The sequence below is a fragment of the Staurois parvus genome, unplaced genomic scaffold (assembly GCF_062004578.1).
Source record: "Staurois parvus isolate SC_StPar_1 unplaced genomic scaffold, SC_StPar_1.0 ptg000442l, whole genome shotgun sequence".
Lineage (NCBI taxonomy): Eukaryota > Metazoa > Chordata > Amphibia > Anura > Ranidae > Staurois > Staurois parvus.
This window is the reverse complement of record NW_028318238.1, coordinates 1,116,428-1,133,976: the sequence shown is the minus strand read 5'-3', so window position 1 is coordinate 1,133,976 and position 17,549 is coordinate 1,116,428. Positions and strand designations below refer to the sequence as shown.

At 46.6% G+C, this 17,549-nt stretch overlaps 1 protein-coding gene across 5 annotated transcripts in view; it reads right to left on the bottom strand.

Moving 5' to 3' along the window:
* IFI35 (interferon induced protein 35) overlaps positions 1-17,549 on the bottom strand; it is a 138,548-nt gene that overhangs the window by 43,436 nt on the left and 77,563 nt on the right. For 4 of the 5 annotated variants that reach the window (XM_089687975.1, XM_089687976.1, XM_089687978.1 and 1 more), the window contains one exon: positions 200-358. The exons of the other annotated variant lie outside the window; for it this stretch is intronic. In XM_089687975.1, coding sequence (XP_089544101.1) covers positions 200-358 — 159 coding nt within the window. The remainder of the gene's footprint in view (positions 1-199; positions 359-17,549) is intronic. 5 annotated transcript variants of the gene reach the window in all.

The following is a 17,549-nucleotide window of genomic DNA, read 5'->3' as shown; positions in this document are numbered from 1 at the left end:
ATTGACCTTGAAAAAGTCAGAAAACAAATTACAAGATTTCACTCCTTTGGACTTCACTGGAGTTTGGAAATCATGTACCTGTTCTGTAAACGTCCAGCGAATTGAACTTTGTTAGGTTCCCTTATCCCTAGTTGTGATATGGTCAAACCAAACAAATCAAAGATAATACGTCAGTGATACTATTCTGACATCTAACAACCTTATGTTGTTGTTGGTTTTTCTCCAATTCCTCCTCATTTTCCAAAACTTTTTTTCTCTGTTCTTCCACGCTGTATTGAAGCTTGCCAATCAACTTCTCAGAAGACACCTTATATTCTTCCAGGTTATCCATCTCACACAACAGTGAATGATACTTATCCTATAAAAAGCAATGTGGAATTAAGCATATAAAATTATCATTAGAAGATTAGACATATTTTTACAAATATAACCCCCCAAAAAAGCTTTACCTTTGCATCCTATGAGCTTCATAAGTACTTTACAATCAATGTGTAGCTACAAATTCTACTGCAAGAAAGGATACTAAAAAACAAAATCCAAAATGCACTTGATAGTGCACAATATGATTTAAGATATCAAATATAAAAAAATCTATGTTTCACTTACAAATGCCCTCTTGGGTCAAGCATAGTCACCTTGTCCCAAGATATTATTACAGGTACTTATATAGTGCCATCAATTTACACAGCGCTTTACATATATATTGTACATTTACATTAGTCCATAACAGGGCCGGACTGACAACTCATGGGGCCCCCAGGCAATAGGTGATCATGGGACCACTGTGTCCTCGCCCACACTCAAACCACACCCAAAAAAGCCTATGAAAGGTACTAGGGGCATCTCATGGGGCCCCCTACTGACCCAGGGCCCTCGGGCAGTGCCCGAGCGCCCAAATGGTCAGTCCGCTCCTGGTCCATAACCCTCAAGGGGTGTACAATCTAAGGTCTCTAACTTACATTCATACATACACATACTAGCAGGGCCGCTGATAAAGGGGTACCACCAGGCCTCCTGTAGGGGGCCCGACCTCATCACTTTAACAGGGGGGCCGGCCAGCAGCAGTTTCCAACCTCATGATGTAGTACACATGTGCATAAATAATGTAAACATCTGATGTTCCCCAGTGGCTCCCAAGTAATAAATCATATTCCCTGGGCTGGGGGGCAGCCCATCAGTTCATCCAGAGGGGCCCGGGAGACTAAGATTTTCAGCACAGGCGGATTCACACAACAGCCAGTGCTGCATTTGCTCATAAAATACCAGTTCACACTCCCTGCTGATGGCATCATCTTCTTCCCTGCATGCTGAGAAGAAGGCAAGAGAAGAGGAAATCATCAGCACAGCAGAAATGTGGCAGGCTCAGGGCAGACTGAGAGCTATCAGGAGTCGGAGGAGGTCTTATGTAGGAGGGTGACTGCACACAGTCTGGGAAGAGTCCTCCCTCTGTGTTCTCATCACCTGATGCTGTATGGCTCTGTTACAGTGTCACATAGATGCTGGGGGATGACTTTGGTAACTTCTGGCTGTACTGTGTGTAACAGATTAGAGCACGGGTGTCAAACTGGCAGCCCTCCAGCTGTTGCCAAACTACAAGTCCCATGAGGCATTGCGAGATTGACCGTTACAAGAATGACTCTCAAAGGTAAAGGCATGATGGGACTTGTAGTACGGCAACAGCTGGAGGGCCACCAGTTTGACACTTCTGGATTGGACTGTAAGTAATACAGGACAGCCAGACGTTACCAAAGTGAGAACCGAACATCTAGGTGACACTGTGACAGAGCCATAGAGCACCTGCTGATGAGAACACACAGTGACATGCTGATTTACACTCAGGACCAGTGCAAGGATGTGCAAGGACTGTCCCACTGCCCCCCACCTGTCCCCCCTCCTTACCCCCTGTGCCCCATCTGTCCCACTGCCTCTTTTCTGTCCTGCTGCCACCTTCCTGTCCCGCCTCCTGTCCTGCTGTGCCCCAACTATCCCACTGCCCCTTCCTGTCCCCCCTCCTGTCCTGCTGTGCCCCACCTGTCTTGCTGTGCCCCACCTGTCCCACTGCCCCCTCCTGTCCCACTGTGCCCCACCTCTCCCACTGCCTCCTTTCTGTCCCCCCTCCTTTCCCGATGTCCCCTCTCCTGTCCCACTGTCCCCCCTCCTTTCCCGCTGTCCCCTCTCCTGCCCCTCTGTCCCCTCTCCTGTCCCACTGTCCCCCCTTCTTTCCCACTGTCCCCCCTCCTTTCCCGCTGTCCCCTCTCCTGTCCCACTGTCCCCCCTCCTTTCCCGCTGTACCCTCTCCTGTCCCATTGTCCCTCCTCCTTTCCCACTGCCCCCTCTCCTTTCCCACTGTCCCCTCTCCTGTCCCACTGTCCCCCCTTCTTTCCCACTGTCCCCCCTCCTTTCCCGCTGTCCCCTCTCCTGTCCCACTGTCCCCCCTCCTTTCCCGCTGTACCCTCTCCTGTCCCATTGTCCCCCCTCCTTTCCCGCTGTCCCCTCTCCTTTCCCACTGTCCCCTCTCCTGTCCCACCTCTTTTCCCGCTGTCCCCTCTCCTGTCCCACTGCCCCCCCCCCTTCCCGCTGTCCCCTCTCCTGTCCCACTGCCCCCCTCCTTTCCTGCTGTCCCCTTTCCTTTCCCACTGCCCCCCCTCCTTTTCCGCTGTCCCCTCTCCTGCCCCACTGCCCCCCCTCCTTTCCCACTTTCCCCTCTCTTGTCCCGCTGTCCTCCCTCCTGTCCCGCTGTCCCCCCTCCTGTCCCGCTATGCCCCACATGTTCCACTGCCCCTCACCTGTCCAGTAGCAGTGTGACGTGGGGGGCAGCATGACAGGAGGGGGGCAGTGTCACTCTAATCACACACACCTTAGGAATGACCAATCTTCCTATATCTCACCTATCCTGCAGCAGCTCCTCCAGATGGTGTTAGTGTAGAGGATCTGGTGCCAGAAGGGGTAGCTTTTTCTCAGGCAGGAGAAGATTTCCATCTGCAGCAAAGAGCGGGGGTAAGGCTCCTCCATCCTGAGCTCGTCCTCTTATTCCTTCTCCTCCATGGGGCCACTGGCACCCCCTGGCTCCACCCACCCCACACAGCTGGGCGCACACAACCATTTCTGACAACACAGGAGCCTGCCTGACAGTGTCCCCCCCCCCCCCCCGTGCACTCCCTGTACACACCTGGGATTGGCCCACCACTCTGCCCTCCTCTGCACCCTGGCAGATCCACTCTGACAGCAGGACATGCAGACCACCCTGCCTGCCAGTTATTGCTCTCTCCTCTCTCTGACAACAGCCTTGTGTAGGCAAACTAAAACTTCCATGCTGCGCCCTCCTTCCCACTGGAAGCAGCATGGAAGATTAAGTTTGCCTGCTGGGGGGGGGGACACATAAGACTGGTATTATAGAACATCTGAATCCCCAGCAAGTGGCTGTGGATTCATATTTTACTGCCCCCCCCCCCCCCCCCCGCCCAGCGCCTAAATTGCATTATGCTGGCGCTGGCCTTTGATATTTGTATGCTTATTCCATATTATTATATAACACATAAAGACAAAGCTGCATTTTGTTTTGAATCGGGACCAGGGGTTTAGTTGAGGGTGGAGTCAAAGGGGGCCCCTGTCAGTTTGGCTGTACAGGGCCCCATGATGTCTAACAGCAGCCCTGCATACTAGGGCCAATTTAGACAGGATCCAATTAACCTACCAACATGTCTTTGGAGTAAGATATCATCTGTTGCAGCCAAAGGAGCACTCTGTCCTCTTGTGGCTGGCATGAAAGGAGTAGTTAAAGGATGAGTTCACCTTTGTTCACATTTTTATTTCTAAATTCCAGCTCCCCTATGTACCAATATAGCATTATTTTACTTCTTTTGCAGAAATTCAAAAGCTTTCCATTTATTCTCACTGTCTAGACGGCTGTATAAAAAAGCTTCTCCGTTACTTCTGCCGTTTTTCCTATACAGACCTTAGGTCATGACACAGGAAGGAATTGCCCAGCTGACCTCATTAGCACACACCCCGCATCATCTACCCTCCTACCTCCTACCCACTTCCAGGTACATGACTATTAAATGAAATGCAATCAGTCAGGCTAGGTTCACATATATACGGGTGGTGTGGCTGCGGATCCGCATGAAAATCCGTGGAGCCGCACCACCCGTGCAGAGGAATGAGGACCTGCGGGTGGGTGCCATTAGTTCTAATGGCACGCCGCCCGCACTGGAAAACGCAACCATACTGGGAACCAAGGTTCCCGTGAGGGCTGCGTTTTTAGAAGAAGTGCAGGGACTCCTTCCCTGTGTGTCATGAGACACGGGAATCCATATATGTGGACCAGGGGTAAGTGATCACTGTTCTCACTAAATACACAGGCATTTTTTTCTGTCTTAATTTCATTTTGCATAGATCGTTCATTTGGCAGATTGTGTTGAGTGATCTGATAACAGCCTGTGTGGATAGAGCTGTAGTATTGAAAACAGGAGAAGTGTGTTCTGTAAAGCTCACCATACACTATACAATCTGATTGTTCAATCTCCTTTAGATCTACCATCAACTATGTAGTGCAAGGTCCTGCCTGATTGGATACAGAGTGAATGGGTAGATAGGTGGGTCCTCCTTAAGCTTAAAAGCAGATTCCGCTGTTACTACCAGCAGATTTTATTCAAGTCACTAGCTGCACAGATTGTTTTTCCAGCTGTACCCCGTACACACAATAATGCCCCGTACACATGATAAGAAAATTGTAGGAAAAATTTTGCGGAACCACTGATCGAACAATTTTCTCTTCGTTGATGAGCAGAATTACTTTTTTTTTTTTTTAAATCACATACGGGACAAAAAGTGCCCTATGTGATGACTTTTGATGACAGGTTCTCTTTTTTGAGACATGCAGGGTCTAAAAGACCCTACATGCTCCGTTGGATGTAATGCTGTGCACATCGCACCGCATTAGATTCTTTACCGGCCTCAATGACCGGGAATCTGTCGAACGGGGACCCGGAAGTGACGTCACATCACGTCCGGATCAGGAGAAGAAGGGGAGCGGACGTGTCTGCTCTCCTCCTCCCTCCCTTATACCACATCCCACGGTGCCCACGGAACCAGTCACAGGCCTGCAGGTGGGCAAGTGGAGCCCGGGACATATAGCAGGGTAGAGGCTGACACTGTGGGCTGTGTGGAAGCAGCTGCTGCCCGATTGCTTCCACCTGACAGGTGAGCGCTGCTGCTTGCCTGCAGTAGGGCTAAGGGCAAAAAAAGACGACCTGCCCGGCGCCCGTTACTACATGTCCCGGGCATCAGGCGATAGGAATTGGACATCCCTGCTGCAGTATTTATAGTATGGTGAGCCAGCATTATAGAGGTTGATGGTACATTTTGTAAGTTTACCATTTTTTGGGGAGTTGAGTTAGTGTGGTCTTTGGTGGCTTTTATCTATTTTGAGTAGAAACAAACACCATGCTTCACAATGGTTTACATTTAACACAAGCTGCTCTTTACTATACATGAAGAGACACTATCCAAATGGAGATGAAGAAAGCATCCAACCCCAGAGCCAGACAGCTAGAAGGAGACAGAATCCATTCCCAGAGGCTTCCAGCTATTCCAATAGATACAATTCAAAATACTAGCAACAACATACCATCCATCAACTCTGCCCCAAGCTACTGTACATCACCAACATCCTCGTAAAATATCACACAAACTAATCTCTTCTCTCTACCCAAGACCTCCTGTTTCTAACTCCCTCATCCCCTCCTCCCATACTTGCCTCCAGCACTTCTCCGGAGCCCCTGCAATCTTTGGAACTCTCCAGTCAAATCTGCCCAGCTATCTCCTACTCTATCCACCTTTAGGCATCTCTGAATACTCATCTCTTCAGGGAAGCCTATCCTGCTTCCACCTCCACTATATAAACTGTACTTTGACCTTATCTATCAGCTCAGGCCACAGTTAAGTGGGAAAAGTTCAAACCTTTTGTTTCACTTGACACCCCCCCCCCCCCTCATTTAGATTGCAAGCTCTCAGGAGCATGGCCTTCTGAACCCTTTTGTATTATATTGCATTTTAACTGTAGTGTCTCCCATTATTTTGAAATTGTTGCACAAACTGTTGGTGCTATATAAATCCTGTATAATAAAAATAATTTAAGTTTTTCTGGCTTTCCAGGTCTGGCTGCCCATTTCTTTTATTTTAAAATTGTAGCAGCATTTAAGGACATACATTCTGGTGTCTACATAAGGTTTCACTATAAATTTTCTTTTAGATATTTATGCATACAGCAGCTTTAGTTTAGTTTTTAGGCTTGACTGGCACCTGCCTTGACGTCTACCTAGTTCCGGCTAATGCCTGTTTCCTTTTTACCTAAACTTTAGCTTGAATTAGACTATGCGTTTTCCTTGCAATTTAATACTCTGCCTGGTCCAGTCCATCTGTTGTCAGTGGGGCGAGCCAAAAAGCTCCAACCTGGAAATTGACATGTAGCCAATAATATTCCTGCCACCCTTGGTTGAGCATTTTTAACATGTTTAACCTCAGTGTGAACCTACAGTATAAAAACTCCAACAAGTACCAAAAACCAGTGCTCAAATCTTCATGCTGCACAGAATACACGGAATCTAGCACTCGCTGGGGTGCCACCCCTGGTAGATTGGGGAATCTAGACACTGGAAAAAAAGAATAAAACAGGGCGCACTCTCTTCATGCATTACCGTGATATAAAATAAATTTATTGTAAAATTATAAATGCATACTCACAAACCAAAACAGGTCATAAACACAGAGACAAGGAGCCAAAGATGACAATCGCAGACAGCGAAGGTCCTTGAGTGAAAAGTACTAACACGTTTTGGGAGTTGAACTCCCTTCCTCAGAGCAATGTTTATGTCTCTGTGTTTATGACCTGTTTTGGTTTGTGAGTATACATTTGTAATTTTACAATACATTTCTTTTTTATCATGGTAATGCACGAGGAGAGTGCGCCCTGTTTTATTCTTTTTTGAACCTACAGTATGTCTACTGTAAATTAGGACTAGCGTTTACTCAAGCCATAGATACCTTTGATGTTACCTAGCCTAGGGCACTGTTAATACCTCTCTCTGGTTAAAAAGCATCACTTCAAACCTTCTGCACTAATATTTGGCTAACACAGTACAATAATATGGTACTGCTTTATTTTAAAATTTTAGTATAATGGAAATCAGCTCAGTTGATGGTCTCCTAAGATGTAAACCCTAACTAGATGACATTTAGTTTGCCAAAGCACTTTGTATTCGTGTTGGGGGGTGCCCAATTTTAGTGTTTCCTAGGGCTGCACAAGGAATACATACACCACTGAGTAGAACAGATTTTTTAATTTTACAATATGATTACTCTTAGTTTCAATAAAAAAAATTGTTCACGTAGTTTTATCAGGGATACATGTTTTCAGACCCAGCGGTTATAGGCCTACGTTGACTGGCAGTTAAAAACTGGCCAGTTGTTCACTGTGGCTGTCCATGTTCTTGCTAATGTAAAACTATCCTGCTGTTGGCCAATCTCAATCAAGCTCACATTAAGAATTAAAGAGTCTCTATCCCCAATTTAAAGAAAAATGCAGAAAAATCAAATACTTGAAATGCTTACTTTCAGTGTATTTCCTTTCTAATGTTTTTTTTTTTCACTTGCACTGTGCCATCTGTAGAGAATTGGATCAATGGAACAAACTGGACCTTGCTTTACTGGGGTTATTTTTGCCTTCCTCTGGATCAACTGAGGGTATATGGATGTTTTTTATTAGTTTGTATGTTTTTTTTCAATTGGTTGAAAAAGATGGACTAGTGTCTTTTTTCAAGCTAAAGATGTACATGCATACTTTTGAAGCAGCTGCAGCCACAGAGGTGGACTTCAGGAGAGGGTGCTTATGACCCCTACAATCTTAGTTAGCTAATGTGGCTTTCATTTTCCCCATGGACTCAGACACAGTTGCAGATAATTTTTCCCTAGATAAGACAGAGGATGGACTTACCCCTGAATAGGTTAGGGAAGACTCTGAGTACTGTGACTTAGCTAGGGGACAGTGGTCAGGGTTATCAGCATCAGGTCAGTTAGGGAGTACACTGCAAGTCACTGTTAAAGAACTGTAAGCTGGCAAGGCCCCCAGGAACACTACCCTTGCGCTTGTGACCTACCATCTTAGGTGTACCCAAGTGAGGGGTACTCACAAACTGATGCTTGAGCAGAAAGAGTTAATGCAGCAGGAAACCAAGGCAAAGGTCCAGAGGATCCTGGAGGTGCCACATAGGCAGTGGAGATGATTAAAAGGGAAAAGGTTCTGCGTGTGCACCAGAAAACAGTGTATGCGTGCACAGTGAAGAGACATGCACAGGAATAGTAAGGCCAAAAAGCCTGTGCAACCAAAATCAAGGGCTGCTAGAGTGAAAACGTAAAATTTGCTCCAGTTCCCCTTTATGCTGTTGGTCGTGTGACCAGTCATAGCTAGAGCTCCACAAGTTAACTCCTCAAGGGAAGAACTGGAGCAGATAGGATTCTTAGAACATGGTACTTCCACTAGTCTTTACTGCTCTGGTGGGCACACTCCCTAAGGAATCTTTAGAGACAGGGTCCCACCAGATGGGTTCACTGCAGCAATGGTAAAGTGGTTAGCAGGGCGTGTCGGTGGACAATGCTGTGGAACTATGGCAGCCAATGATGGATGATGTATAGGAAAATCAGTACTGAGCAGCACTTCTAAAGAGTGGAAGCAAACTATGTGCAGAAGGAGGTGAAGCAGGAAGCCGCTTCTAAGTGCAGTATTCCAAGGTCAACTAATAAAAGTGGTTAAAAACACTTACAGTGTGGTAGTATAAACAGGTTCTAATGTTGCATACATAGTTACATAGTTAGTCTGGCTGAAAAAAGACAAAGGTCCATCCAGTTCAACCATTAAAAAGAAAAAGTTATAATCCTTCACCCACAGTTGATCCAGAGGAAGGCAAAAAAACCCCCAGCAAAGCATGATCCAATTTGCTCCTGCTGGGAAAAAAATTCCTTTCTGATCCCCCAAGAGGCAATCGGATATTCCCTGGATCAACTTTACCTATAAATGTTAGTACCCAGTTATTTCCTGTGTATCTAAGAAAGAATCCAGGCCTTTTTTGAAGCAATTCACTGAGCTGGCCAGAACCAAATCTTGAGGGAGTCTATTCCACATTTTCACAGCTCTTACTGTGAAGAAACCTTTCTGTGTTTGGAGATTACATTTCTTTTCCTCCAGACATAAAGAGTGCCCCCTTGTCCTCTGTGATGCCCTCAGGGTGAATTACTCTTCACCGAGTTCACTATATGAACCACTGATGTATTTATACATGTTGATCATATCCCCCCTTAATCTCCTCTTCTCAAGAGAGAATAAATTCAGTTCCTCTAATCTTTCCTCATAGCTGATCTCCTCCATGCCTCCTATCAGTTTGGTTGCCCTTCTCTGCACTTCCTCCAGTTCCCCAATGTTCTTTTTGTGAATTGGTGCCCAAAACTGAACTGCATATTCCAGATGAAGTCTTACTAATGATTTGTACCGGGGTAATATGATATCTCTCTCTCTGGGGTCTATACCTCTTTAATACAAGAGAGGATTTTGCTCACTTTAGAATCCGCAGCTTGGCATTGCATGCCATTTTTAAGCTTGTGATCTACCAGAACTCCCAGATCCTTCTCCACTATTGACTCCCCCAATGTAATCTGTAAATATCAGGGCTCTGTCCTCTAAACGATGGAGCCGCCGTGCCAGCCAGTAGCTGCAGGGGGAGCTTGAGGAGAGGTGTTAAAGATGGCCGCAGCTCTATCCGAACCACTGGAGTCCGGAATGCACGCTGTCTATGGTCCGGAAGTGACTTGCGCATGTAGCGGTGACCTGTTTCAGAGCATGCGCAGAGCTCCTTCTTCGAAACCGATCCAGAAGCTCCCCCTGCAGCTGCTGGCTGGAACAGCGGCTCCATCGCTTAGAGGACAGAGCCCTACTATTGACGGATTACATTAGAGCCTGTTTATACTACCACTTGCACTTAGAAGCACCTTCCTGTTTCATCTTGCACTGCAGCATTGGACCTGTAAAGAACTCTCACTCATGCTTTACACACAGGTATCTAGACAAGTGCCTTCAGCAGAACCCAGTGCCCAAGGGAACATTACAGGCTGGCTCTGTTTTTTCCTCTTAGTCAGCTTCTTTGCCAATGCTTAGGACCAGCCGATCTAGAGAGCTTGCAAAAAAGAGCCCCTTGTGGCTCTGTAGAATCAGAAAAAAACTAGAAGAAAAAGAATCTTGATAAGAAATAAAGATGTTTGTTTCCCTAGAGCACTCCTACTATCCACTCCTACTATTGATTGCTACAAAACTGGAAAATGATGGGAGCGCCACCGGGTCACGTGGCTTCATCAGGGGTAATTGACCCTCCTGATGCCACGTGACCCGGTGGCGTAACGCGTGGGGGAGGGGCTCTGACATCAGGACACTTAAAGGTAACACACAGCAAATATACAGTAGTATTGAAAAATACACTGTGGATCCAAATTTCAACATTTTAATGCGATTTTATCTTGAAAAAGATGTGAATGCACTACTTTAATAAATAAATATATTTTAAAGAAGATAAGGCACTATATTTCTTTATTACATTTCATGGCAATTATACCTATGGAGAAAAATTACTAAGGAAGCAAGGAGACCCCCTAGTGGGAAGAGGGATAATTCCATCCATCCAACACCAGGAAAAACCATAAGGAAGCAAGCAGACCCCCTACTGGGAAGAGGGATAACTCCGTCCATCCATCCCAAGGAAAGAAGGATAATCCCATCCATTTACCACCAATTCCATTTAAAGGGACACAAGCCTTTTATGACTTCACTTAACAGTTTGGTCACATACATCAGGTGAGAGTACAACCAGTGAAGGTGTACACAATTGTTATGATTGGTGGACTGCACGCTTATTATTTCGTATTACAACACTAGAAGGAGTGTCAAAGTTATGGACTAATTAAGGACATGTATGCAGCAGCAACGTGATTGCATTGGTATTTATATATATATATATATTTTTTTTTTTATGCTGAACTATTATTTATTCATTCACAACTTTGTTATTATTTATATTGCAATTGGTAATGGAGTGCAACACTATTTTTGATTTCAGTCACTTTTATAGGTGACGGGTGTCCCGCCTGCATCGCGGAGTCGATAACAATGCAACCGGTCAGATCCAATGCCCAAAACAGAGAGGAACTTCCATGGTTCCTCCCACTATGTGACATCAGAAACCAGACATGACAAAGATTTTATCACCTCTGGTTTCAGTTTGTTTGTTTACAAGCTGTTACTGGCTTGTAAAACATCTGATCAAACCGATCTCAGTTTGATCAGATGTTTTGGAGGGCAGAGGAGAAATAGACCCCAGATCTCTCCATTAAGAGGCCCTGTTATGTAATTGCAAGGGATTTTGTTCATCCCTTGTTATAGTAATAAGTAAAACATTAAAGGTACAGTGTCATTTTAACAAAGTAAAATAATGAAAAAAAATTAAAGCCCACCAGCCCCCCTCGTGCAAATGCGAACATGCACATAGGTCCTGCATGCATATGTAAACAGCAATCACACCACACATGTGAGGTACCATCAGGAATGTGGCGAGGGCACAGCAGCCTATTCACAATTGCCAAGGGCCCCCCTCAATACAAATATAAAATCATGGTTTATTAAGTCTAGCCTGCAATCATCAAGGTTTTTTTACTCTGGTAAAAAACAAATTTTGGCAGCTCAAGGGCACCATGTAAATATCCCTAAGGAAAGTAGCCTAGGCTTGCATTTGTACACTACCTCACAATGACATTGTGCTATGCATTCTCATAGTGTGCGACTGTCATCGAGAAAGTAAATCGACTCCATTCCAGGCTAGGTTCATACTATTGCAACTCCGTGAGCCGCGTTCGCGTGGGAACAGCAACCCATTTATTAGAATTTCATGCAGGAAAAAGGTTCCTGCAGCATTTTTAAAATGCAGAGGCAGGCAAATCACATGGTCCTTTTGCACTATACGATTTCCAGGTGGTTTCTACTCCCACACTGAGTTGTTAAGAAGCTAAGAATGAATGGCAGCCCCACGCATCTGGAAAGAAAATCGCATTTTGGCTGCAGGTGGTTGCAGGAACAGGTGCAATTCCCACACCAGAAACTTCATAAGTGTGAACCTAGACTGAGTGAGAAAAGGAAATTATTTCTAACCAGCATCATCAGACTAGACCAGGCATCACTAAATGGTGGACCAGGGTCCATATGTGGACCTAGTCACTGTCCCATCCGGACCCATGCAGTCCTGCCATTTAAGAGCCTTTACTTCCCCCAGCTGTCTCATGATCATCCTCACAGAGCTGACAGCAGGAGGCAGGACACCTCTAGATGGAGGGTGGGAGCTGCCCGAGGTTAACAAACAGGTGATTGGTTGCTAGGATGAAGGGCAGTCTTAGCAATCATTCAAGAGCCTTTTCTTCCCCCAGCTGTCTCGCAGTCATCCTCACAGAGCTGACAGCAGGAGGCAGGACACCTCTAGATGGAGGGTGGGAGCTGCCCAAGGTTAACAAACAGGTGATTGGTTGCTAGGATGAAGGGCAGTCTTAGCAATCAATCAAGAGCCTTTTCTTCCCCCAGCTGTCTCATGATCATCCTCACAGAGCTGACAGCAGGAGGCAGGACACCTCTAGATGGAGGGTGGGAGCTGCCCGAGGTTAACAAACAGGTGATTGGTTGCTAGGATGAAGGGCAGTCTTAGCAATCAATCAAGAGCCTTTTCTTCCCCCAGCTGTCTCATGATCATCCTCACAGAGCTGACAGCAGAAGGCAGGACACCTCTAGATGGACGGTGGGAGCTGCCCGAGGTTAACAAACAGGTGATTGGTTGCTAGGATGAAGGGCAGTCCTAGCAATCAATCCCTGTCTGTCAACCACTGTCTGTGTAGGGTAGGACAGTGGGGGGTGAAGTTAAAGGGGCTGTGTGAAGACATTAGTGTGAAGGGGGGGCTGAGGACAGTAATGTGGGTGGCTAAGGACTGTGCTGTGTGTGGGCTAAGGAAATTAAAGTGGGAGAGGCTGAAAACTGTAATGTGGGGGCTGAGGACAGTAACATGGGAGGGCTGAGGACAGTAACATGGTGGGGGGCTGAGGACAGTAACATGGAGGGGGGCTGAGGACAGTAACATGGAGGGGGGCTGAGGACAGTAACATGGAGGGGGGCTGAGGACAGTAACATGGAGGAGGGCTGAGGACAGTAACATGGAGGAGGGCTGAGGACAGTAACATGGAGAAGGGCTGAGTACAGTAACATGGTGAAGGGCTGAGAACTGTAATGTGGGGGCTGAGGACAGTAACATGGGGGGGTCTGGGGACAGTAATGTGGGGGCTGAGGACAGTAAAATAGAGGGGGGCTGAGGACAGTAACATAGAGGGGGGCTGAGGACAGTAACATAGGAGGGGCTGAGGACAGTAATGTAGGGGCTGAGGACAGTAACATGGGGGGGGGGGCTGAGGAAAGTAACATGGAGGAGGGCTGAGGACAGTAACATGGAGGAGGGCTGAGGACAGTAACATGAGAGGGGCTAAGGACAGTAACATGGGAGGGGCTGAGGACAGTAATGTGGGGGCTGAAGACAGTATAATGGGGGGGCTGAGGACAGTAACATGGGGGGTATCGTATGTACTCTCCAGCGCCTCAGCATATGCACAGCCAAAATGGAAGCCAAGGGTACCAGGACAGCGACAACCAAATGCTTCAGGGGTGCAGCCCTCCTCAGACGGGGAAATCAGCCACTGAATAGAGAGAAAACAGGTGGCGCACACATCTAGTGCATTATCCAAGGTTTATTGTAGGAGTGAAAGAATAATAAAAACATACTCACAGACGAAGCATGTATCTAAAAAGCATAGAAAAATAACAATGGCCACAACGGCAGGCAAGGTGTTCTCACTGCCAGTGCGGTCAAATGGCAGACGCGTTTTGGGGACAAATCCCTGTCCTCAGAGCTGATGACCAACCTGTATGGAGGTCAAGTAGTAAAGGCATCTAGCCCTGGTTATTTACTACTTGACCTCCATACAGGTTGGTCATCAGCTCTGAGGAAAGGGATTCGTCCCCGAAACGCGTCTGCCATTTGACCGCACTGACAGTGAGAACACCTTGCCTGCCGTTGTGGCCATTGTCATTTCTATGCTTTTTAGATACATGCTTCGTCTGTGAGTATGTTTTTATTATTCTTTCACTCCTACAATAAACCTTGGCTAATGCACTAGGTGTGTGCGCCACCTGTTTTCTCTCTACTCAGTAACATGGGGGGGGGTCTGGGGACAATAATATGGGGAGATTATGTAAAAAGGGGCAGAGTACTCTTCAATGAGGAGGTAGAGCACAGAACTGTTGGGGGGGGGGGGGTTGATGTCAAGTGTGAGAACCCTACTGTGAAAGGGGTGTAGAGGGGTGATGTAAAGGGGGAGCTGAGGACACTCATCAAGAGGGGATCTTGCTGTGAATGTGCAGTGGGGATTGAGGGCACTGATGTGAGAACGGGTTCAGATCTCTGCATGTGCATTTTGGTGCACACATTTTGGGTAGGTCAGAACTACCTGCTAGAAACCTGAAGAAGTCTCTGACCCTTTATTTTCAAAATTGCACCACAGCAACATGTGGTTTAGCGCACACAAAAATGCACCACAGGGGCCTACATTAGATTCCGACCTCTGATGCATGCAAAAGTTTGCTGCCTGGACCTTGGTGAGTTTTCATTCAGTACCCTTGGACTAGACCAGTGGTCGGCAAGCCGCGGCTCGCGAGCCACATGCGGCTCTTTACACGCTTTAATGCGGCTCTTTTGTGCCGGGCGCCCGCTCCCCTCCCTCCTCTCGGGCGGCAGGGACTCTGCAGCATGATCCAAAAAAAAAACAGCCAGGGCAGCGCGCTCAAATGCAATGATTGGCCAGTCTCGCTGCCACTCACATCCTGATAGCCAGTGATTGGCTGTCAGGATGTGTGTAGGCGGGGCAGCGTGACGAACGTGAGAGGAGCTAGGCTCCTCTCACAGTCCGCCCTGAAGACCGGAACGGCGCGGGAACACGGCGAGAGGAACGCGCGGAGCAAAGGTAAGTGAATTGACACAGGGGGGACTTGGCTTACTACTTGCTACTTACTTACTACTACTATATGAGGGATGAATTAATATGGGGGATGAATTACTATAGGGGGGATGAATTACTATGGGGGATGAATTACTATAGGGGGGATGAATTACTATATGGGGGATGAATTACTATGGGGGATGAATTACTATATGGGGGATGGGGGGATGAATTACTATATGGGGGATGAATTACTATATGGGGGATGAATTACTATGGGGGATGAATTACTATATGGGGGATGAATTACTATGGGGGATGAATTACTATAGGGGGGATGAATTACTATGGGGGATGAATTACTATATGGGGGATGAATTACTATATGGGGGATTAATTACTATGGGGGATGAATTACTATATGGGGGATGAATTACTATGGGGGATGAATTACTATATGGGGGATGAATTACTATATGGGGGATGAATTACTATGGGGGATGAATTACTATATGGGGAATGAATTACTATATGGGGGATGAATTACTATGGGGGATGAATTACTATATGGGGGATGAATTACTATGGGGGATGAAATACTATATGGGGGATGAATTACTATATGGGGGATGAATTACTATGGGGGATGAATTACTATAAAAAACTTATTGAAACTAAAAACAGTGTACCATCCTATGTATTTTCAGTTTTAAAAATGTGGCTCTCAAAATACATTTCAATCGTGGTTTTGGCGATATTTGGCTCAGTTGAAAAAAAAGGTTGCCCACCACTGGACTAGACCAACCTCTATATTCTATTTTATATATTTCGGTGGACAGTGGATGTAGACTCTTCGGTTGTTTACTTTGTAACTTATTTTAAAACGCTACATAGTTAATAAGGTTGCATAAGAACACAGGTCCAGGCAGTTCAACCTGTGTGCATTTATTTTCTCACAATTCCCATAGCCCTGTATTTTCTACATCCTGAGGAAGACATCTAAAAGGTTTTGAAGTTGTCAACATTGTCAGCTAATGCCTCTTGCAGGGGGGGAGTTTCACATTTTTACTGCTCTAACAGTAAAGAATTATTTTCACAATCTACGGTTAAATCTCTTTTCTTCTAACCTCAAATTGGGACTATGTGTGAGACCAAACCAGTGTTTTGTAATGAGGTAGAAATATTGATTTCTCTCTAGAATGTATACCTCTTTTAATGGAGGTATGTATTTGTCTAGCTTCGTTAGCTGTGGCTTGGCATTGCATGCTATTGCCAAGAATGTGATCTACAAGCACCCTCAGATCCTTTCCATGGCTGATTCTTCCTCCTTCCATGATGAGGGAATAGTGAATGGATGTGGTGGGGAGGGGAGAGTGGATATGGTAGGATGGATGAGGTAAGTGAGGAGGGGACAGGAGAATGGATAAGGTACATGAGGTGAAGAAGGGAGGTAGGTGAGGCAAGGGCAGGGAAGATAGGCGTGGTAGAAGAGGCGGTGGGGAAAGAGAAGACAGATAAAGTAGAGTAGGTGAGGAGGAGGGATGAAGTGAGATGGTAGGGAAAGGAAGGATGAATGAGGTGCAGTAGGTGAGGCGATAGAGGAAGGGAGGATGGATGTGGTAAGTGAGGCTATAGGAAAAATGAGCATGTAGGTGAGGCAGCAAGGGAGGGAAGGACAGATGAGGTATGTGAGGCTACGGGAGAATGGATGAGGTAGAGTGGGCAAGGCAGCGGAAAAGGGAAAGGGAGGATGGATATGAGGCAATGGGGGAAGAGAGGGTGGATGGAGTAGGTGAAGAGGCAGGGAAGGGCAGGTGAGGTAGATGAAGAGGAGAAGGGAAGATAAATGAAGTAGGTGAGGCAGGGAAGGGAGGACAGATGTGGCAGCTGAGGCATGGAAAAAAACTGAGGCGGTAGGTGAGGCAGAAGTAGAATTGGTGAGGATGTGGGGGAAACTGATGAGGTAGGTTATATGGGGAAGAAGGGGAGTACTTATGAAATAAATGAGATGGTGGGGGAAGGAAGGACAGACGAGGTAAGTGAGGCGGTGGGGGAGGGAAGGACAGTTGAGGTGGTGAGAGAAGGGAAGACAGGTGAGGTGGGGAAGGGAGGGCATTTGAGGTAGGTAAGGTGATGAAAGAAGGATGGATGTGGAAGGTGACGAATTAGAGTTGGTTAGGCGTTGAGGAAATTGGACTGATGAGGTGGCAGGGGAGGGAAAGAGAGGATGCATGATGCAGGAGTAGTTGAGGAGGAGGGGGAAGGGAAGATGCATGAGGTAGGTAAGGCAGTGGAGGAAAGGAGGACTGATAAGGTAGGTGAATCACAGGGGGATTGAGGATGGATAAGGTAAGTGAGGCAGTGGCAGAGTGGAGGATGGATGAGGTAGGTGAATCAGCAAAGGAAGGGAAGAACTGATAAAGTGGGTAGA